The sequence below is a fragment of the Catharus ustulatus genome, chromosome 14, assembly GCF_009819885.2.
Source record: "Catharus ustulatus isolate bCatUst1 chromosome 14, bCatUst1.pri.v2, whole genome shotgun sequence".
Taxonomy (NCBI): domain Eukaryota; kingdom Metazoa; phylum Chordata; class Aves; order Passeriformes; family Turdidae; genus Catharus; species Catharus ustulatus.
The window spans coordinates 7,391,797-7,413,683 of record NC_046234.1 but is presented as its reverse complement, the minus strand read 5'-3'; the positions used below and the strand labels follow the sequence as shown (position 1 = coordinate 7,413,683).

Genomic DNA, 21,887 nt, shown 5'->3' with positions numbered 1-21,887 from the left:
AAACACAATGTTATAAAAACAAACTTGTGTTCAGGCAGAAGTGAGTTAGAAGAGAAATGGAACTTTTCTCCAGGAGCTCACTGCAGTTCCCAGGGAGTATTTCAGGAATGTCTGGGGAACAGTGTGGGGTGACCCAGCTCAGTTTCTGATGGGTGGAAATGCAAACAGCCAGCAACTTTTACAATTTATTTGGGAATGACGAGGGTAGGAGCACTGGGAATGAGTGGCTGGAAAGAAAATTCAGTTTTGCCTGAACTGTAAGAGCTGAAAGGAGGGATGTGGGACCTCAGACTGGCTCTGTGCAATGCTGTTTATTGTATCCAGAGGACAGAGGAATTTATTTATTATTTAAAATGCTGTTTATTGCATCCAGAGGATACAGTAAATTCACTTCAACCTCAGCTGTAGGTTTGTCTGAAGCCACTCTAATTCTGGTTACAATGCATTATTTACTTTTCTTTTAATACATAACAACCAATCAATACCTTTACTATTACCTATAGCCTATCATAACTACTAACATTACCATATTCATGTTACTGTTTTCTAATCACAAAAGTTCAGTGCATTACAGTTTAAACTAAAAGTTGATTTTCAGTTTTCTTGCAGTAGAAAATTCTGAGACCTTTTTTCCTACTTGCAACATTGGCATTCTTGTTTGTGAAAATCTTTTTGCTTGGTAAAAACATCTTTTGTTTGAAGTGGATTTATCCTTTGCTCTGAGCTATAAAACCCCTTCCAACCCACATGCTAACATAGCCTTTGCTTTCTAGTTACCCAGCAAAACTGGCTCAGCAATTCTTTTATATCAAAACTTGCTTTCATTCCTATTCCTTTTGCAGATCCTACATTCAAAGATCTATCTGTTGTACATACATATCTGTGAGACTTTCTTGTTAAATCTATCCATACCCATCCCAGCACTGAGCCCTGTGTGATTTGGGTGTTTTGTGCTGTGAAACTTTTTTGTCAAATCCCTATCCATCCCAACACTGATCCCTGTATGACTTGGGTGTTTTGTGCTTGCAGGGGATCCCTGTCTGTTGTACACACATATCTGTGACATTTTCTGGTTAAATCCATTCCTATCCATCCCAGCACTGAGCCCTGCCTGTTGTACACACATATCTGTGACTTTCTGGATAAATCCATCCCTGCCCATCCCACCACTGATCTGGGTGTGTTTGCTGCAGGGGATCCCTGTCTGTTGTACACACATATCTGTGAAAGTTTATTGTCAAATCCCTATCCATGCCAGCTCTCACCCTGTATGATATAGGTGTGTTGTGCTGTGAAACTTTATTGTTAAATCCATCCCAACTCTGAGACCTGAGTGATTTGGGTGTTTTGTGCTTGCAGGGGAGCCCTGCCTGTTGTACACACACACACATCTGTGAGATTTTCTGGTTAAATTCATCTCTATCCATCCCAGCACTGAGCCCTATCAGTTGTACACACATATCTGTGAGACTTTCTGGTCAAATCCATCCCTGCCCATCCCAGCACTGAGCTCCATCTATTGCACACACATATCTGTGACATTTTCTGGATAAATCCATCCCTGCCCATCCCAACACTGAGCCCCATCTATTGCACACACATCTGTGACATTTTCTGGATAAATCCATCCCTGTCCATCCCCCTCTGACCTGGCTGTGTTTCTGCAGGGGAGCCCCGGCTGTGAGCTGGCAGCTGAGGGGGGACAGCCCCCGGGTCCATGTGAGCCCCTGCCGTGATGTCCCCGGGCTGGGCTGCAGCCAGCTCACCCTCAGGAGAGCCATGGCCAACGACACTGGCTACCTCAGCTGTGCCCTCAGCAGCCCTGAGCACCAGGGACCCCTGGCCAGCATCTATGTCTTTGTCCAAGGTAAGAATTCCACTTTTTTAATTGGGTTGCATGAAGCTTCACCTCTCTGCTGGCCCAGGAGGAAGCAGCAGTTCTTTTAGTTATATAGAATATAAATATAAAATAATAATATAAATAGATATAAAGTATAAATTTATATATATAGTAGGACCCACAGCAGGTCTGGGTTAATAAATGAGGTTTGTTTTGAGAAGTGTTCTCTGAGCAAGGCTTCACTAAGAAGAGAAGAAGGTGAAAAAGAAGATAACTAGGAAAAAAACCCCACAGCTGAGGAAAGTATTTACAGAAAGGTCCTGGGAAGAACAGGGAGGGGAGAATTCTCCACCAGTGATTGTTATGGTGACTGATTGTGACCAATGCACAAAGTGTGAACTGTGTAGAGGGTACAAAAGACAGTGTGATGTTGTAATAAACAGATATCTGAAGTGCAGTGTGCCTTCTGTGTGTCAGTGACAAATATAAAATAGAAATGGATCTGGGTTTTCATGGCAGGTGGATTCTCAGGGACATGGATGTGAGAACCTGGAATGGTGGTGGTGTTTTGTACTATTTAATTAGTGCTTTGTTTGGAGTCTCTTCTGTTTTCACTCAGAGCTGGGATTTAAAAACACACGAAGGAAATGGATTTTTTTCATGTTTGGGCTTGGTTGCTGTTTAGATTTATTAAAATTACAGAAAGTTCAGCAACACTTCCAGCTAGAAGTGAGCAAAATGGAGCTGAATTTAGCCAGTTACAAGGTCTCTTAAAGCTAAACAGTCCAATAGAGAATTAACACCTGTATTATTTATACCTTTAACCCAATAACCAAACTCCTGTGATCCTCAGCGTGGCAGTGACTGTCCAATCAGAAATGACCTGAAACCATGAAGAAGATGAGCACCAAAAGAGACAGCAGCTAAAATTCTTCATCTTCTCCCATTCCTATTACTGTATTATAAAAACCTCAAATTTAGAACTCTTTACCATGTGAAATCACACACTTTTATTTAACTACACACCAGTGATTTCAAATTCATTACTCAAATTTGGGAGCTTTCTCCAAAGCAGTGTTCTGCTGGGGGTCAGTGCCAGAAAGCACAGAAAGCTCAGTAATTCCAGGTTTCTGGGATCCACCAAGAAGCAGGGATTATCCATCCTGTTCAGTTCCAGGATTTGAAAGCTGGATTGTCCCATCAGTTTAGTGTCCCAACTTACAGACACTTCCTTCAACATCCTTTCCTTTTAAGACTAAATTCTTCAATCCTAAAGGGTTTTGCTGTCTCAGTGTTTTTCCAAAGATTCATCCTGAATGCCCAAACCCTTTCTTTTTCCCTTCCTCCCCAGGCAGGGACCTTCCCAACAGGATTCTTTGTAATTCCTCCCCTCCTACACGTTTGTCCTTACATCTGTGAGACATTCCTAGCAGAGCTGGGTGACTTCATTGGATATATTTTACTGTAAAAAGTGTCCCATTGCTCATTTTTGTTCCCTTTGAGCTGCCTCTTCCCCATGTGTCAGAATCATTGAGTTCAGATCCAGAAACAAATGGAAGCAGGAATTCAGAGGAGTGTGATCCTCTGTGTTAAAATTAATTCAATTATTGAACAACCATTCCAATAATGGGAATTTTTGTTAGAATTTTCCCCCAAAATTCTGGGTTTTTTTCAAATCTACTTGACAAATGCATTACTAAATACTGAATCATCTTGGATCTTCCAGGTTGAGATTGTGACTCCTGAGATGAAGGAGCTGACTTTTAGTGCCTTGAACAGGGGATGACACAAACTCCTCTGGTGCTGGACAGGCTCAGCCTCCACTTTCCCACAAATACTCATGGATGGATTCATTGCATTTCCCAGGAAATGCTAAAATGTGGTTCTTTGAATCCCCCTGCACAAATGCTGCAGAGGCAGTGAGTCTGTGTGCTGGTATTTGATGAGTGCTGCAAACCCACGCCTCCAGAAAACACAAATTTTGCTGCCAGCTCTGACTCAGGGTCTCAGGGTGCTGCCAGTGATGTGAACCAACAAAGGAGTGATTTCCATCTCCCAGGGGACTCTGCTGGGCCCACACAGCTGAATTCAGCTTGGCACCTCCAGGTGAACACACCTGCCCCATCCATGTGGGTGACACTTTCCTGCTGTTGAGCTCAGTCCCTTTTTACCCTTATCCTGCCTTCCCAGCAAGTTTTCCTCTAATTGGAAAGTGGCTTTTTGGCATTACTTCTTAGTTCCTGAAGTCTTTTTTTTTTTTCTATTTCCTCTCTCTGTTTTTTTCTTGGTGCTCTGGTTGCTTTATCCACCCTGGTTCTTGTGCTGAGCTGTTTCCTTTTCCCATTACACCCAGGTCCAACATTGTTAACCCAGCCTGTCCCACACTCCAGGAAACTCAATTTTCTCTCCAGATTCAGTGCCCTGGCTGCCTACCCAGCCCTTCATTACTCTGTGGCAGGAGCACGTGCAGGAAATGTTGGGGATCTTTTGGGACTGCCTGAGCACTTTCCTGAAGAAAATATCCCAAGTTATGAAATGCCTCGCTGGGGATGCTCTTGGAACAGAGCTGATTTTAAAAAAAAATGGCAGGATGTCCTCCTGCTTGCTTTTCTCCTGAAAAACAGCACAAAATCACTCTCTCAGGTGCACTTGAATTGTGTCCCATGTCCTCCCTGCTCTAAAAGCTCTTACTCAGACTGCTGTGCTTGAAAAGCTGTGGAAGGAAAAGTGGGTGGGAAATCCTCTGGCTTGTCCTGTGCACCCCAAAGCACAGCTCAGTCCAGAGGCTGCAGGTCCCTGCCAGGCTGAGGAAGCTGCCTGGCCCCTGAAATGCAGATATTTCTACCTCAGCCTGGATCTGTCCTCAGGGCACGCTCTTCCTGCCATACAGTTTCTGTCCTGGGGACCAGGAAACTGCTCTGCACTTCTTCAGCAAGGAGTTCAGGGCACACCTATGGCTTTCCTCAACACTTAAACCTGCCTTTGGAAGGAAATTGCTGTGACAGTGTCTGGGCAGCACTGAGACACCCATCAGCTGTCTCCAGGTGAGGGAACTCCCAGGTCCTGGCAGGGGTGAAGCCCAAAGCTCATCTCTGTGGGTGTTTTGTGGGGAGAACAAGTGCTCAGCAGGGCAGGTGAGGCAGAAAATGAGGAGCCAGCCCCTGGGGGCTGGAGATTCCTCTGGGGTTACAAGCCATTATTTCCAAAAAAAGGAAGGGCAATGGTATTTTTCCTTTCATTCCTGGCCAGCTGCTTGACACCAAAATGAGAACAGGATTATATGGGAAGCCCTGGTATTGGCCATTATTTCCTGTGCTGGCTCCTGCTTTTCCAGCCTCCCTGGAGGGGTTTGAGAGCTCTGGCAGGACCTGGCACTGCAGCTGTCCCTGTGGAGCTGAGAGCAGTGAGTCTCTGCAGTGTCCCTCCTGTGAGGGAAATCCTCATTTATTGCAGCCTTTGGGATCCCTGTGCCAAGGGACAGGGCAGGCTGTGTGAAAATACAGAAAGTCCTCTTGTGTTATCCACTTTATTCTTACATTAAATCCCAAACACAGCACTGTTCCACCTAGGAAAAACTATCTATTATGTATATCTCTATCTATTATATTATCTATAAAACTACTTATTCCAGACAAAACCAGCTCAGCATCCAGGTTCATCCACGATTTTCCAGGTCCCACATCCCACATTTTCCAACAGCCCACTGCCTTTCCTGTCTCACATATGCACACAGACATCATCCCCAGCACATATAAAATTTAACATGGCTTAGAGAAGGAGGAAAAAAAAGAACAAATCAAGCAAAGATTCATTCCACCTTCCCAAAGGGCTCCCCCAGGCTCCAGTCTAGACAGCAGTCAGGACTTGCAGCTCTCAGCTATTTGAAATAGTGTCAGTGTCAGCAAAGTCACAGTGCTGGGGGTGTCAGCTGCACGAGCTCCTGCCTCAGCTCCCCGTTCCCCCACAGCCCCTGTGTCCCAGCCAGGGATCTGCTGCACATTTTGTACCCCTGGGCAGTGATCAGAGCCCACCCACCATCTTGGGTGACTTTAGGGCTGAGGTCACTGCAGCTGGGCACAGCTGGAAAAGTCCCTGCAGGTTTCCAGGCTGGGATTCCTGCCCATCCCCAGTGGCATTTGCTTTGCCACAGCTGTAGGGCTAAAAGAGGCACCTCCTCAATGCTGGGCCAGCAACACCCTTCAGCATCTTTTATGCAAAGCAGAGCTGTGATTCTATTTCCTGAAATAATTATGGCCATGATAGAGCTGCTCCTCAAATATCTGCTTCAGAAACAGCAGTCCCACCTCCTCTGAGGGAACAGCACAAAATGCTGAGTGTGAGCCCAGGGCTGGCTGCCCACATGGATTCCCCAATTCCTGCTTGTTCCAGTGGGGCTCACTTTGAGCACACAAATATTTTAACAGTCAACAATTAAAGAGTGAACATTTTAACAGTGTGTCCCCACCCAGAGCCAGCAGCTGCTGGTGTTTCACCACCTCAGTGCCAGGGTGAGTGAGGAGCACCGGACTGAAGGAGGAATTTTTTCCCACTTGTTTGATTTTTAGCACTGGTGTTCACAGGAAATCTAGAAGATGCCCCCAGAGAAAATTTGAGTTCTGGCTCCTTTTAAAGCTCATGAAGGCACCAGCCACAGTGCAGTCCTGCCAGGAGTCCAGAGCACAAGGACTGGAACTCAAACTTGAAGCAACACAGACATTTTCATGGGAGCACAGGTCCTGCTGAGGCCATTCCAGAAGGCAAAGGGGGATGCATCCAACACAGCTCATCCTGCTGGAGCATCTCCCTGCTGCTCAGCTCCAGGGAAGGGCAGGAGCTCTGCCTTGCTGCTACAAAGAGAGCAGAGCTGGTCCAAGAGCTCACCAGGGTGGAGTTCACGTCAGGCACAGCCCAGGGATGAGCAGCCCCATCAGCCTCAGCCCTTTCCCACCATGAGAAATCTAAAGAGTGCCCCTCAGATGAGATCACATTTTGGTTCTGATGTCCTTTGAAGCTGATTTCTGCCTCCTTAATCCTCTTGACAGTTTGCAGAGATAATCTAAAAGTGAGAAGCAAAACTGCAGGGCTGGGTGACAGCTTTGGGCTTTGGCTGGCTTTTCCCAAGATATTACCAGTGGGAATGGAGCTGGAGCTGCCTTTCTTCCTTCTTGGGGGCTGCAGATTTGCTGCCAGACCCGGGCCAGCTGAGCTAGGCAGCTGCAGAGCCGTGTGCCCTGCAGGTAAAGCTGTGTCCGTGTCCCACAGCAGGGCTGGCAGCACATCCCAGCTCGGTGTCAGAGCACACGGAACACAGGCTGTGCCCTGGGCAGGAGCCTGCAGGATTCAGAGCTGCATCCAAGGGAAAAGCAAGATGCTTTCAGCTCTCAACCGAGGCGTTCTGCGTCTTCAAATCATGTCCTGAAGGGTCTCACTTGGAAGCAGAGGAGACTTGTGGGATGTGATGGGTGAGCAGCACAAGGTCCTGGCTCTGGCAGTGACAGCTCCTGACAGCCCAGCTGCAGAGAGGATCCCTCCTCAGGGCTCCAGAATTTCGATACAAAAGCCCAAAGCACAGAATCACACTCACTCCCCCCACTGCTCCCTGCCGGGTTTTTATCCACTCAGTAGCTGCTAATTGCTGAGCCTTCCCCAATCAACTCCCGTTAATAACCTGTTCTTAATGGGACTTAGGTGAAGCTGGGGAATATTTTCTACAAAGCCAAACTTGCCCAAAATCTGGTGGGGGAGTCGGAATTTTAAATTTTTTTCTGCTGCTAAAAGCGTGGAGGCTTCTTTTTCCGTGGTATTTTGTTGGGATTTTTAAGAAATAAATCTTTCCATTTGCCTTCATTTGCTTGGCAGCAAGAAACATTTTGCTGCTGCAATTTTTGAAGTTAACACTTTCTAGAGTAATATTTTTTTTCTCTACAAATATTCCTGTGTTTCTAACAGTAATCTCCAGGGGAAGAATGCATTTCATTTGACCAAAACAGAATGCTTCATGTTGACTCAGAATGGCTTCTGGGGGTTTTGCAGTCACTTTTGTTTTGCCTAAAGAGAAAATATTCTGCTTTCTGTTTAATCTAAACATTCCACCACCAATTCTTTTCATTGGCCTGCCAAATTGAAAGGTCTTTTATTTTCAAAGATTCAGTTTCAAAACAAGTGCCTTTATCGGAGTTACTCCTGTACCTAGAGGCAGCTTTGATGGTCACCGGGGGGAATTCAGCAGGCCAGGCTGTTTCCTTGTGATGCTTTCCAAACTCTCTGCCCCAGTGTCACCGCACTGCTAATGCTGCTATTACTGCAAAGAACAGCTTCTAAACCCCCTCTCGCTGGTTTTGACCTTGATGAAGACAAACTTCCCGGGGATTATGTCAAAATATGAACTTAAAGGACCTGTGAAGCTCTGCCCAGGCTCCCCAGCTTAGGTATGGCTGAGTGAAGAAAATAAATGGAGAGGGCGAGGGAATTATCTTTATCTGGAACAAAGCGAGAGGGAAATGAGAATGTTGAGGAATTTCACGGGCATGAAAGCCGTGAATGGCTGTCCCCAAAGGCCATTTAGTGCTCATCATCCTCCTGGGCTGGCAGCACCTGAAGGGACAGGAGTTGTCAGCTCCAGGGCTTGGAGTGTGAGATAAATACCATGAGACAAATCGCTGTCATGGTGCAGGAATGAACAACCCCAAAATCCTGCATTAAATCTGCTGCCTGTGTGTCAGGAGGAGCTTTAGAGGCACAAGAAGGAAATAAAGAGCTGTGGGGGAGATTGACCCTACAACATGCTGAGTGCAGTGCTGAGGGGTGTCTGTCCCTCAGCTCAGCAGGATGGGGGACACAGGTGGGGAGCCCTGGAGAGAGGCCCCTGTTCTGCAGGGGACACTGAACTAAGAGCAGGTGTCACAGGGAGTCCTGGGTCTGTGTCCTGTTCTGTGTTCTGGATCTGTGTCCTGGGTATATAACGTGGGTCTGTGTCCTGATCCATGTCCTGGGTCTGTGATTTGATCTGTGTCCTGGGTCTGTGTCCTGGGTCTGAGTCCTGATCTGTGATCTTGGTCTGTGTCCTGGATCTGTGTCCTGATTTGTGTCCTGATCTGTGCCCTGGGTCTGTATCCTGATCTATGTCCTGGGTCTGTGTCCTGATTTGTGACCTGATCCATGTCCTGGATCTGTCCTGGGTCTCTGACCTGGATCTGTGTCCTGGATCTGAGTCCTGATCTATGACCTGGATCTGTGTCCTGGATTTGTGTCCTGATCCATGTCCTGGATCTGTGTCCTGGATCTGAGTCCTGATCTATGACCTGGATTTGTGTCCTGACCTGTGTCCTGATCCATGTCCTGGATCAGTGTCCTGGATCTGTGACCTGGACCTGTGTTCCACACCTGAGTCCTGGATCTGTCCTGGATCTGTGTCCTGGACAGCCAGACCTGCAGTGAGAGCCAGGCCAGCCAGACCTGCAGCCTGAGCCAGGGGAAGGGCCTTTCCCCCTTGCTGATGAGCCCCCAGCGTGCTCCAGCTCTTGTCTTTCTTCACATGCAGCCCCCAGCAAATCATGTTTTTAATTATCCTCTGGGAATTGCTGGGTGTTTCTCTCTGGGTGACATTCACAGGGCATTTCACCTTCCCAGCTCAGCAGGAACAGATGTGCCAAGCCACAGGGAAATACTCACTTCTCATCCAGGGTTTCTTGGCTGAGGAATTTCCCCTCAGAGTTCAGTGCTGGTGACACTGGAGAGGACAACACCTGCACTTCCCATGCCACAGCTCTCCAGATTGCAACACTTGAGTGCAGTTGATTTACACCACCTGGAGCTGGAGATCTTCCTCCAGGCTGAGGTTATCATTTTTAAAGAAGAGTGACCCTGTCCCTTTTGTTTCAAGAAGTTCTGTCTCTGAGAGGCTTTTTAACAAGGAGTTAACTGATTGCTGGGGGCCTGGAGGTGGTGAGCGTGGCTGTAAAGCTGGCAGTGACACTCCTGATGTTCCAGCAGATCATTTTTCCACGGCACTGTCAGTCTGAACTGCTGAGGGGTTTCAAGGATCCGTTTTTCTGTCTGCACAAACCATAACAAAGGTATCAGCTGGCACTTGATTAGCTCACAATTTATCCTTTGCCATTCTGTCCAAAGCTGGGCCACTTTGAATTTGCTTATCTGCTAACTGAGCAGCCCAGCTGCCTGGAAAGTGCTGGAAATCCTCTCCTTCCCAATGGCACTGCCTTGCTCCTGCTTAGGAGGGGGTTTGGAGCAAGGTTTGAGCTCTTCCTCACCTCTTGGGGCTCTTTAGTGCTTGATGACTGAGACACCTGAGGCTGTCCCATCCCTGGAGTGTCCAAGGCCAGGTTGGATGGAACTTGAAGCAAGCTGGGATGGGGTGGAACATGATGGGATTTAAGGTTCCAACCCAAACCATTCTGATATTCTATTACATTGGTTTTTTTCTTTTGCACAGAGTTGCACAGTTAGAGAGGGAAACAAAGCCTGGGACAGACCCAGGTGCTTGACCTGCCCCTGCAGCTGCCTGGCCCTGTCACTGCAGGGTCACTACAGGCTCACCCAGGAGCTGAAATCACACAATATTCCAGGCTGGAAGGGACCCCCAGGATTATGGAGTCCAGCTCTTAAGTGAATGGCCCAAACAGGGATCAAACCCACAGCCTTGGCTTTATCAGCACCCCAATCCCAGTGGCTCCCACAGGTATCCACCCACAGGTATCCCTCTACAAACATCTCATCCATAGGTATCCATCACAGATATCCCACCCACAGGTATCCATCCACAGGTGTCCATCACAGATGTCCCACCCACAGATATCCCCTCCTGTTTAAGAGCTCAGGTATTGCAGATGGACACAGGGAGGGAAAAGCCCTTTCACAGGCAGAGAAGTCTCCAGGCTTGGGTATAAACTGGACAAAGCAGTGAGATAACACAAGTCAGTGAGATAAAAAAATAATCACTGAGATAACACACATTACAGCCATCTTCTCTAGGACACCCCACTGGTTTAGCAAAGAGAAGAACCCATAAAACAGAAAAGCTTTTTTCTCTATTTTTGGTGAATCCATAAAGCAGAAAACCTTTTTTCTCTATTTTTGGTGAATCCATAAAGCAGAAAACCTTTTTCTCTTTTTTTTTTTTTTTCTTTAAAACACAGTGAAAATGTTGCCCAGGAGACCAACACCCAGGAGTGATAAACAACCATGGCAGCTGAATCCATCCTTCCCACTTCCCAATCTTTATCACCCACAAACTGCCTCTTGCTGCTGTTCAATGACTGATTTTAAGATACCATCAAGATTTCACAGAGTGAATGTAAAGTGCCAGATTTATCTGGTTTGGCTTCCAGTTCAGATTGTAGCTTATCTGGGATAGTTTATCTGCAGCCCCTGGTTGCACATGTGGTAATTCAGGAGCAGGCTGCTATTAAAAATCAATTAGGGCTGAAATGCAGCTTCTGTCACAGCCCTGGAAATCCCTGCCTCCCTTCCATTAGCTGGATCACCATACCTGTCCTATTTGCAGCTGGGAAAAGGGACATTAATTTTAGGTCTCTTGGGAATCTGAAAATTTGGTACAGTTGAGTCTTGGAGGTTGGGAAAGTTGGTGGAGAATGGGGTTAATTTTTTTTTTCCTCAACAGGAAATATTTTTGAGGCATTTTATTCTCTTTTGACTGAGATGCATCAATCACTGCACAGTTCAGTATTTTCCTGCATTTTAGGATTATTTTGTATTTGCTTAGCTGCCTTCTTTTGATTGATGATACTTCTTAAACAAACAGTGCTATTCTGAAATTCTTTCTAAAAATACTGGCAGAACTAGTTTTAAATTTAGTGCTTCCATTTTTTCACTCAAAGCTGGACCCTGAACTGTGAATGGTTTGGTATCAGGAAGCTCCTTTTTTTTCCCCAGCCAATTTCCTCTTAGCCTGTATCTTTATCCATTTATTCCATACCCTTTTCCATCCATCCTATTCCCTTTTCCATCCATCCTACACCCTTGTCCCTCCCCTGTCACGTGGCACATTCCTTGTTCTTTCCTCTTCTCCACAGGACAAAGAGGAATTGTTGTTCCATTTCCCCTGACACCTTTTTGCACTTTGTTGCAAATACACAAAATTCTACTTTCTCTGCTTTTTCTTATCACAAGTAACCCAAGGATCTTCTTTTAATTATCCAATGTCTACTTTTAAGTAGAATAAAAATAAAAATATTGTCACATTTGATACCTCCCAGTGTGGCTCAGCTGGAGAACAAGACTGCAGAGGGATTAAACAGCTCAGGGATAAAAACTAAACACTAAATTTTCATAATGTGACTCAACAGGAGAATTTAGCATTTTTGGGAAAGTGCATGAGACACTGGACTGAGTATAAATATTTTCTCTTTGTTTTGGGGCTTGGACCAAGCTACAAAGTTGTGGTTCAAAGATCAGATTGCTCAGCTCAAGGCTTGATTAGAAGCAGGGCCTGCCTGACCAGAAAGTTCAAATGTGCATCTGAAACTTCCTAAATGTGGGCAGATTAGAGAGCTGATGTTGTAATTCCAATTAATCTCTCTCACACAAGGTTTCCTGCAATGCCCTTGCACCAAAGCACAGCCAGAATAACCCAGTGGCACTGAAATTAGGGAAATCACCCAGATCTGGGGTTTTTATGTGCCTTGGGTGCAGTGTTTGTGCTCAGCCCCTTGTCCACACACAAATCTCTGGTCCTTGCACAGTGCCCTGAGTGCCTCTTGTCAAACACCATCTTCCCCTGAGCCATGGCATTTCTGTCACACACAGCTCCAAACAACACCTGCTCTCCTCCTGATGAAGTCCCTGGTTTGTTTTCTGTGCTGCAGACAAAATTCCCAGTTCTCAGAGCTAAACTGGAGCTCCAGAGCCCTCAAAAGGCAGCAGGGCCCCTCTGCTGTGTGCAGCCCTGGTGTGAAGGAGTGGAACTGGGCTGGGCTGTGGAGCCAAGGAGCTCCAGCTCTGCTGATTCTCTGAGGGTTCATTCCAGGTGACAGCACCTGGGGATTTCCATGGCATTCCTTGAGCAAAGGCTGCCATCAGTCAGGAAAGCCTGATACCCCCAGATGAAGGACAGGAGGGCTCCCAAGGCCCAGGAGGATCCTGAGCTGGTAATACATAAAGTTTTTCACAGCAATGTGCCATTCTGGGTAATTTCTGGAGGAACATGGGGCTAAATCCAAGGAATTGCTCATGGCTCTAACCCTGTGTGGCAGTGGCAGGATGTCACTGCATGTCCTGACTCCATGGAGCAGTTCATGCTCACACTGAACTTTCCAAATCCATTTTTTCCCCCTGCAGACTACAGGAATCCTTTTGTGGAGATGCACTCAGAGCACCCTGACATCATCTACATCATGGATGATAAGAAAATTGTGGTGGTTCCCTGCAGGGTCACCTCACCAGACATCAGACCCAAGCTCACCCAGGTAAGAGGTGGCTTCAGAGAAGGTTCAGTTTGAGGTCTGGGTTGCCAACAAAGTGGGGGAAAACACAAACTTAAGCATGTGATAAGATACTTACTACTAAGATGTGATTTAAGATGTGTAAAGCTGTGTAAATGCCATTAAAAATAGCAAAGACACTGAAAATCCATAACCTGTTCTTTCAGTGTGTTACTGTTGAATTAGGTAAAAAGATTTTTTGAGGATTAGGCTGAGTTATCACTTTTTTTTTTTTTTTTTTTATGTTGTGGCTTGGTGTTCCTCCATAAATTGGCAGAGGTAGATGACAAAGCACTATTTTCCTTCGAAATTCTCTGTGTAACACCTGGCTCTCTCTGAAAGGCTCTCTCTGCCTTGAACCTCCTTAGAACAATTGCCCATTTTTGCTTCATTTCATCAATTCAAACCCAGTTTCAGCCTTGGGAATAGATGGCTCCAGCATGCATCCCTCTGGCAGCAGTTACACCTGAAAGTCAAGGTGACAGCACTGTCTGTGCAGGCCAAGGCTGTTTGGGATAATAAAAATGGAAATTTAAGGTCTGGGCCCTGATCAGTCAATGGAGTCACCATTTAAAGGACTTCAGAAGATGAAGAAGTTCATGGAGTGAGGAGCAGTGAGGTCTGCTGGCTCCAATCCTGCATTTTACATCAGGAATTCTGAGCCTCTCCATCCCCCTGCCAGTCTGACAGCTCAGGAAACCCTCAAGGAAGCAGGAGCTCACCCTGTGCCCCTTTCCCAGCCTGCTCTGGAGGGGCTGGGCTGGGCTGGCACAGAGGGGTCTGAGCACCTCTGCTCAGAGGTTCAATGCCTTGGGTGTCCCTTTCTCCTGGGAGGCAGCTCATGGCATCACAGGGGGCTGGGACAGGGCTGCAGCCCCTGCTGAGACCATGGCACATTCCCAGCAGAGTGCAGAGGGACAGCAGGAGCCTTACTGCTCTGGAGATCTCTGATTTTAAATTCCACCAGCAGGGATTCAAGTGGGGACAGAGGCTCCTTGTTATCGTTTTAGGCTGGATAAGTGTTACCATCTTCTCTCCTTCTTATAAAAATGAAACATCCCTGTCTGATTTGAGCCTGCTTCACCAAATTCATGCTTGGAGCAGTGCTGCAGACCTGGCACCATCAGGGTGGAATTCCTGGCAGATTTATTTTATTCCCTGGGCAGCCCTGCTCTTCCTGCTTCCCAGCTAAATTCCCAAACACAAACTGGGATGAAATCTCCACCAAAATCTCTCCCACAAAAAGCTGTCCCCAGAAGATCTCCCCCTGGCAGGCTGAGCAGCTGGGGCTCAGGGCAGGGAGGCAGAGGCTGGCACAGCTCCCAGAGGAAGCTCTGGGATCCAGCTGTGGATGGCACAGCTGGCTGGGCCCTGGCTGGCAAGCCCAGCCTAGAACAGAGGCTGGGCAAGATTCAGAGAATAAACTGGGGATTTATTAAAGGTTCACCTTGGGCAGCCAAAAGCTTAGGATGCACCCAAGCTGGATGAGAGTTTTTCAGACAATTAAAAGTTTGGTCCAATTACATATCAGGGGTTAATCCTCCAATTACAGCATTAGGCAATGAATTAATTTATCCCCAGTTTGCTCCCCACCATTCACTTTTGTTGGTATTTTTGGGTCCTGAGGCTGTAGGGTGGTTTTGGATTTCAGGCCTAGAGGGATTGTTTTGTCTGACCAAAATATGAAGACAGTTAACTAACACTCTGTATGGAGTTTAGAGTTATACACTAATGCAGGATTTAAAAAAATAGAAAATCTAAAATCCAAAGGCAGCAGCACAGTGCTGGGAGGAAGCAGGGCAGGAGGTGAGCGTGGGGGAGGAGAGGTGAGTGAGGCCATCAGACTAATTTAGAACATCCTCTCCTTCCAAATTTAATCTCCAGGAGACAACTGGAGAGGGAGGACAACACTTCAAAGGGAGGAAAGCCACTGTGATTTCCTTCGAGCAGCATTGACGCTGCTTTGTTTGGTTGTTTAAATGGGTATTTGTGAATATTTGATGAAGATGTTTCATCTGTGTGTGGTGTTGGACAGGGCCTCCTGAGCAGGGTTATTTTTCCTTCCCCCTTCCCCCAGGCATGGGGGAGCAGAACTGCCAAACCCTGAAGTTCAGCTTTTATTATTCTTGTGGAAAATGGACTCTTTGCCACCGTAAATTCAGTTCCTTGTGTTACCATTATACTTTAAAATCACTGCAGTCTCTTTAAACATGCTCAGGGAAAGGTAACTCATTGTGCTGAGCAGATCCCATCTCAATAGATCATCTTTGTTATTAACAAACTCGTGCTAAGACACACAAGTCAGGCTTTTAATTTGCTTAATATGATTTTAATTCAGGGCAAGAAGAGCTTTTTCAGTCCTGTCAGATCTGTTTAGTCACTGATCTGGTTCAGTGTGTGTTTGCCACTTCCAGCTTTGACCTTCATGATTAAGCCTGAGGTTTCAGACCTCTTTCTGTAATTTTTTTCCTCTTTTTCCTGCTCTAAACAGAGATGCCACAGCTTGATTATTTCAAAAGCATTTACAAGAAATCCTGTTTCCCTGCTGTCTCAGAGAGATGCTGCTCCAAAGGGCAGTGATTGTCTGGCTGTGCCCCCTTCCCCATGCAGCATCACCACTACTCCTCTGGGTTTGCTCCAGGCTGGAACTGGAACTATTGACCCAAACCAAACCTGGTCACCTGTGTGCCCAGAGCCCCAGGCTGTGTGGAACAGGAGGATTCTTTAAACTGAGCCCAATTTAAGCTGCCCTGCCAAACCAGAGCCCTGACTGCTGGGAGACAAACAGGAGCTGCACACAACAGGAACAGGAGCAAAACTCTTCCATCAGGGGTGAAATTCCTGCTCTCAGTCCCTTGCTTGGCTCCCAAACATAAAGCAGGGTCTCTCTGACAATTAAAACTTCCCCTGCCTCACCTTTGAGCAGCCAGGATATGAGGAGGAGGAGGGAGAAGCAAATAAAGTTAATTATCATGAGGTTACTGCAGGCACACTGAGGTTTGCCCAAACCTTTCATTTTTTGGGGCAGAAGGGATCTCAGCACTCCCCATGAGCATCCTCAGTCCTGAAGAGCCTCCCTGTGTCCTGCTGGGAAATCCAGAGCTACCTGTGCTCTCCTTCCCCACCTGCAAACACCTGAAATGGGGCATTGCAGGCAGCTCTTTTAATTTCACTTCGTTCTTTTGTACATTATAACCCAGGATTTTCAAAATTTTTGGAAAGTAAATCACAGTCCCTCTAGCAAATGGAGGATTTCCCTGAGTGTTAATAATAACAATAAACTGATTATTCCTCCCAATAAAAGCCAAGCTGCTCAACACTGGTGTTTTCCAAGGGTAGACAGAGGAGGGTTCATTCTCATTAAATGAATTTTTGCTCTTGTTTATTTTCCACATTTTCTATTCTCAATTCTTCCTCATAAGCAGAATTGAGGCTGTTTTTTCAAGAATCTCAGAACATTACAAGTATTAATGAATTTAGGACACAAAAGTACCTTTATTTCTGTGATATACATTCTAAGTCACCCCAGGAAATCCATGGGGTGCTCTGAGAGTGTCTCCCCCATTCTGTGGGACAGAGAGAACCTGGGCAGTGCCCACAGACCAGAGCTCGTAGATAACTCAGTGAGTTCGTGAATAATTCTGATTTTGGGAGAGTCTGACTCCACACATGTTTTTAGAGGACAAAGAGGAAACTCTGTGGTAGCTCCATGTGATACTGGGAGGAAACACCTCCAGAAAGATCACCCAAAAAATTCATAGGAGATGGGCATAACGATTTCCAGAGAAGGGATGAGGGAAATGGGTCCCACACAGGAGACCTGAGAGGACTGGGACTCCTGAGCTGGATGCTCAAGGGTTGAGTTTCTGTCACTTCTGCCTTGGGGGGGATTTTCTGTTTGCTCAGCTGCTGCTGAGATCTGTGAGATTCAGATCTGTGAGATTCAGATCTGTGAGATTCAGATCTGTTAGAATCAGATCTGTGAAATTCAGATCTGTGAGATTCAGGTCTGTGAATTCAGATCTGTCAGATTCAGATCTGTGAGATTCAGGTCTGTGAATTCAGATCTGTCAGATTGTTCAGTCTGTGAGATTCAGATCTGTAAGGTTCAGACCTGTGAGATTTAGGTCTCTGAGATTCAGACCTGTGAGATTCAGACCTGTGAGATTCAGACCTGTGAGGTCCAGGTCCGTGCTCCAGAGCCCCCCAATCCCTGGGGCAGGTCCCAGCCCTGCCCTGCCCCTAAAGTCCAGCAGCCCTGGCTCTGAGGGGATCCTCACTCCCTGTCTGCTCCCTTGCAGTACCCTTCTTCTGCAGAGATCAGCTTCAGGAAGATGCAGTGGGACCCCAGGAGAGGCTTTGTCATCCCCTCCCACTCCTTCGTGCCCTCTGGCATCCTCATGTGCTCAGCCCACGTCAATGGCAGCGTCTTCAACTCCTACTACGTGGCCCAGAGACTGGGTGAGTGCCAGGGACTGGGTGAGTGCCAGGGACTGGGTGAGTGCCAGGGGGCAGCTCAGAGCCTCTGCAGCTCCTGTGCCATCCCTTCTTTATCCTCACTTGTGCCTGAGACACCTCCCTGGGCTGCATCTGCACCAAGCCCAAGCTGGAATGTTAAAAGTAAACTCGTCCTTCCTTTTTTTTTTCTTTTTTTTTCCCCTCCTTATTCAATAGAATTTGGACTGGGGCCACTCCTGGTTTTGAATAATGACCAAGTGCTGAGGTGGCACAGACCAGGAGTGTTTGATTCAAACCCCACCAAGGCTTTGTTTGCTTGGATTGAGCTGTATTTACATTGAGCTTTAAAACAGCAGCTTTCCTTTTTGCTTCTGGTCATTAAGCACGTGTGATCATCGTATAAAAATCTCACTACTCTGCTAATTCACATCTTTGCTTTTTATAGATTTTCTCGTGGTGATTTATTACACCAGTTCCCTTGGATTTACAGCTGAGCTTCAGCTTGTAATTAAAATCTGAATTTGAAGCAACTAAACATTAAATTTTTGAGTGCTGGGCATTTATATGAACCCAATTAGAATTTATTTTTCTTTTGTTTTCCATGTATGTTCTTTATCTCCTCATATATCTTCTATTTCCTTGCACTTCATTCCCTTTAGCTCATGGCATCCTTCTATACAATCAGCACTCAGCTTTGAGCAACAGCCTTGTAAATTTGTGTGGCAGCCAAATAAAAGTCCTGCAAATCTCTCTCTTCCTCCTTTTTTTTCCTTATTGGAGTAATTTTTTATTAAAATCATGAATGCAAACCTACAAAACCTCTTAGGCCATTGCTCTGCAGCTCTAAAGGACCCAGAAAATCCCTTTTTTTGTGTTACTGTCGGTGCTCAGGTGTGGTTTGGCACAAAAAGTGATGGAAGTTCAGAGCTGATGTATTTAAGGCATTGAAAAATGAATAAGAACAAGGCCTGGGGATCCCATCTGGGAATTTGGGGATTGGGGGGATCCCATTTGGGGATTTGGGGGTCCCATTTGGGGATTTGGGAATCGTATTTGGGGATTTAGGGGTCCATTTGGGGATTTGGGGATCCCACTCCAGGACTGGGGGATCCCATTTAGGGATTGGGTATCCCATTCAAGGATTTGGGTATCCTATTTGGGGATTGGGGGAGTCCCATTTAGGGATTGGAGGATCCCATTCCAGGATTTGGGGATCCCATTCAGGAAGGAAAGGGAGCTGGGCAGGACAAACACATCTCATGTCCAACAAAAGTGGATCCTCTCGTTCTGAGGCCCCAGAAGGAGGAGTCCCCTTTGGAAACTCTGTGCCTGCTGAGGGCTGGAGCTGGGGAAGAGCAGCCAGTCCTGGCTGTGCCCATGGGCTCAGGGTCCCAGCCCAGGCAGGGAGTGCTGCTGCTCACAGCTCTGCCCGTGCCATTGCAGAGAGCAGAATACAGAACCTGACCCTGAGGGTGAGTGCCAAGAAGCTGCTGGTTGGAGAAACCCTGAGGCTGGAGTGCAGAGCAGAGACCTTCACCAACGGGCGCATCGAGTTCACCTGGAGCTGTCCCCGTGGCTCTGTGAGTGCTGCAGCTCCTGCTCCCCCTTCCCCAAACTCACAGGGCTGCCAAAACCTAATTCCTGCTCATTCTGAAATTATCCACCCTTGATAAGCCTGTCATTGATTGAGCTTTGTGTTTGGATGAATCTGAAACTTCTCTGCCCTTCTTGAACGTGCACATTAAACTGCAAACCTCACTAAAGAATCCCTGGCAAGAAAAACCAGGAGTGTTTCCTTCTTTTTTTTTATTTCTTTCTTTTCCTTCATCCCTTCTGTCCTGGCTGGCTCACAGTGACAAGTCTCAAATGCAAGCTGTCAACCTCCCCATCTATTTTGGTATTTATGAAGGAGGATAAAGCAAAGGAAAACACAACTGAACCTGTGGAAATCGTCCTCAAAGAATAAAATGTAAATTCTGAGTCTTGAGATTTCTGTGGATTCAATACAAAAGTGCCAAATGTAGAAGTAGAAATAAGAGACTGAAATTTGAGGTACCAAACCCTCTCATTTCTCCTAAAAAAAACAAATCAGAGGGGGATCATTTCCCAAGTCAGTTCATTTGTCTGAGATCCCACTCTTGGGTCTGTTCGGGGCTGAGAATTAAAATGTTGGGTTGGTTTTTTTCTTTTTTAGTTCATCAGAACACACATTGTAAAGAAGTATTTATGTTTTTTGGGAAGGTGTAAAATGTGATTCCTAAAAAAGGATTAATTTTTATTCATTTCCTTAAAAAACCAATGAAGAATATCTGAGTTTGTTTCAGTGAGGAAACTACAGAAAATATTACAAAGAATTTAGAGAGGTCCAAGCACTACAGTGTTACTGAATTTGGTTCCTTGACCTCCATATGGTGGAAAAGATTTGTTTTCCTATGAACTCTCCTTATATTTCTAACATTATAAATGTAAAACTCCTTGGCCAAATCTCTAGGATCAAAAATCCTATCGAAAACGATAATGCTTTCTAAAATTCCCCAGGAATTTGCATTGGCACTTGGCTGTCATAATATATTATATTTCTGTCATAATATATTTCTTTGAGAAAGCAGAAGGTTTTTAATACAGAAAAAATACTGACTGTGACCAAAATAAATTCAAAAACCCTCAAAGCCAAACCCTCGGAGCACAGCTCTGACCCTGCAGCAGATTTTCCCTGAAATCCTTGGGATGTGGTGCTGGGATGCATCCCCTTGTTAACTGCCCAGAATTAATTCCAAAGTGCCACATTTCCACTCTGCTCCTCTCTCTTATTAGACTTGATAATGACACTTCACACAAGAGCTCTTGCTGCTGATCTGCTTTTTATATTTTGTATTTCAGTGATGCTTTTGATACGAATCACTGCTTTCCTTTCCTGGCAGCCCTTGAAAGGGTGAACACCAAAATCCAGTTTTTGCTGCTTTTTGACCCTTTTGTTTTTGTGACTCTCCCAGCACCCTCACCCCAAGAGAACCATGGACAGGAGTGATGTTGTGTACAAAGCTGGCAGCAGCCTGATAATTGAAAATGTCACCATGGAGGATGGGGGCCTGTACATCTGCAGGACATTCAATGAGACAGAGCCAGTGACCAGGCTGGAGGCCAATGTCACTGTCACCGTGTATGGTGAGTGCTCAGCTCACAGCACCATGCCAGCCTGCAAAATGTGTTTTCTGAAATGGCACTGGGGAGAAAGTCAACCATTAATCACCTCTAATGAGTCAATAAGAGTCAGCTCCCATGTGCTCAAACAAATTCAAGGGGTACAAATATTTAGATGGATATTGGGAGGGAATTCCTGGCCCTGGCACAGGGTGCTCAGAGCAGCTGGGGCTGCCCCTGGATCCCTGGAAGTGTCCAAGGCCAGCTTGGAACACCCTGGGACATGGAAGGTGTCCCTGCCATGGCTTTAAGGTCACCCCCAACCCAAACCATTCTGGGATTCTGGGATGAACTGTTTGAAAAAGCTGGTACCACGTGTGGCTGCTGAGGATCTGGAAAATCCATCCTGCCTCCTCCACATGGACAAGAGATGTCCCAGGAAGGGACACTGATCCAGGGGCAGTGCAGGTGCAATCCTCTGCTTTCCATGGCAGCTCCTTCGTGTGGGAGCAGCCCTTGGTGGCTGAGGCTGGGCTGAACAGGGGAGCTGAGGGAACAGCCTGATCCATTTGGTTCTCTGCAGGGTCTATATTGGAAAACCCCCATGTGGGAACAGAGCAGTGCCAGCTGTGAGCTCTGTCCTGTGGCATGTCCCATTCCAAGCTCTCCCTGCTCATTTCTCTCCCCAGAAAAACCCTACATCACAGTGTCCCACAAGAAAGGACCTTACTACGAGATCATCTCAGGACACAAGTCCCTCAAACTGGCTGCCAAGGTGGACGCCTTCCCTCGGCCCATTGTCACCTGGTGAGTGTCCCCAGCAATGCCTGAGCTCCTTTAGGATCCCTGGCTGAGCAGATCCCCACCACTCCTCATTGCCAGGCTGATTTCAGGTCCTTGCAGGAAAAATGTGTGTTTGACTTTTCCTGGGCACAGAAAAATTTGGGAAATCCGAGGAGAAATCTCTCAGGAAGGGTTTCCTGCTCACC

The 21,887-nt window shown here is 46.4% G+C and overlaps 1 protein-coding gene across 1 annotated transcript in view; it reads left to right on the top strand.

The window, feature by feature from the left end:
• LOC117002997 (vascular endothelial growth factor receptor kdr-like) overlaps positions 1-21,887 on the top strand; it is a 90,769-nt gene that overhangs the window by 3,620 nt on the left and 65,262 nt on the right. The window contains exons 2-7 of the mRNA XM_033072589.2: positions 1,668-1,867; positions 13,157-13,284; positions 17,601-17,760; positions 19,201-19,337; positions 20,751-20,922; positions 21,588-21,705. Of these exons, the coding sequence (XP_032928480.2) occupies positions 1,780-1,867; positions 13,157-13,284; positions 17,601-17,760; positions 19,201-19,337; positions 20,751-20,922; positions 21,588-21,705 (803 nt within the window). The 5' untranslated portion in view covers positions 1,668-1,779. The remainder of the gene's footprint in view (positions 1-1,667; positions 1,868-13,156; positions 13,285-17,600; positions 17,761-19,200; positions 19,338-20,750; positions 20,923-21,587; positions 21,706-21,887) is intronic.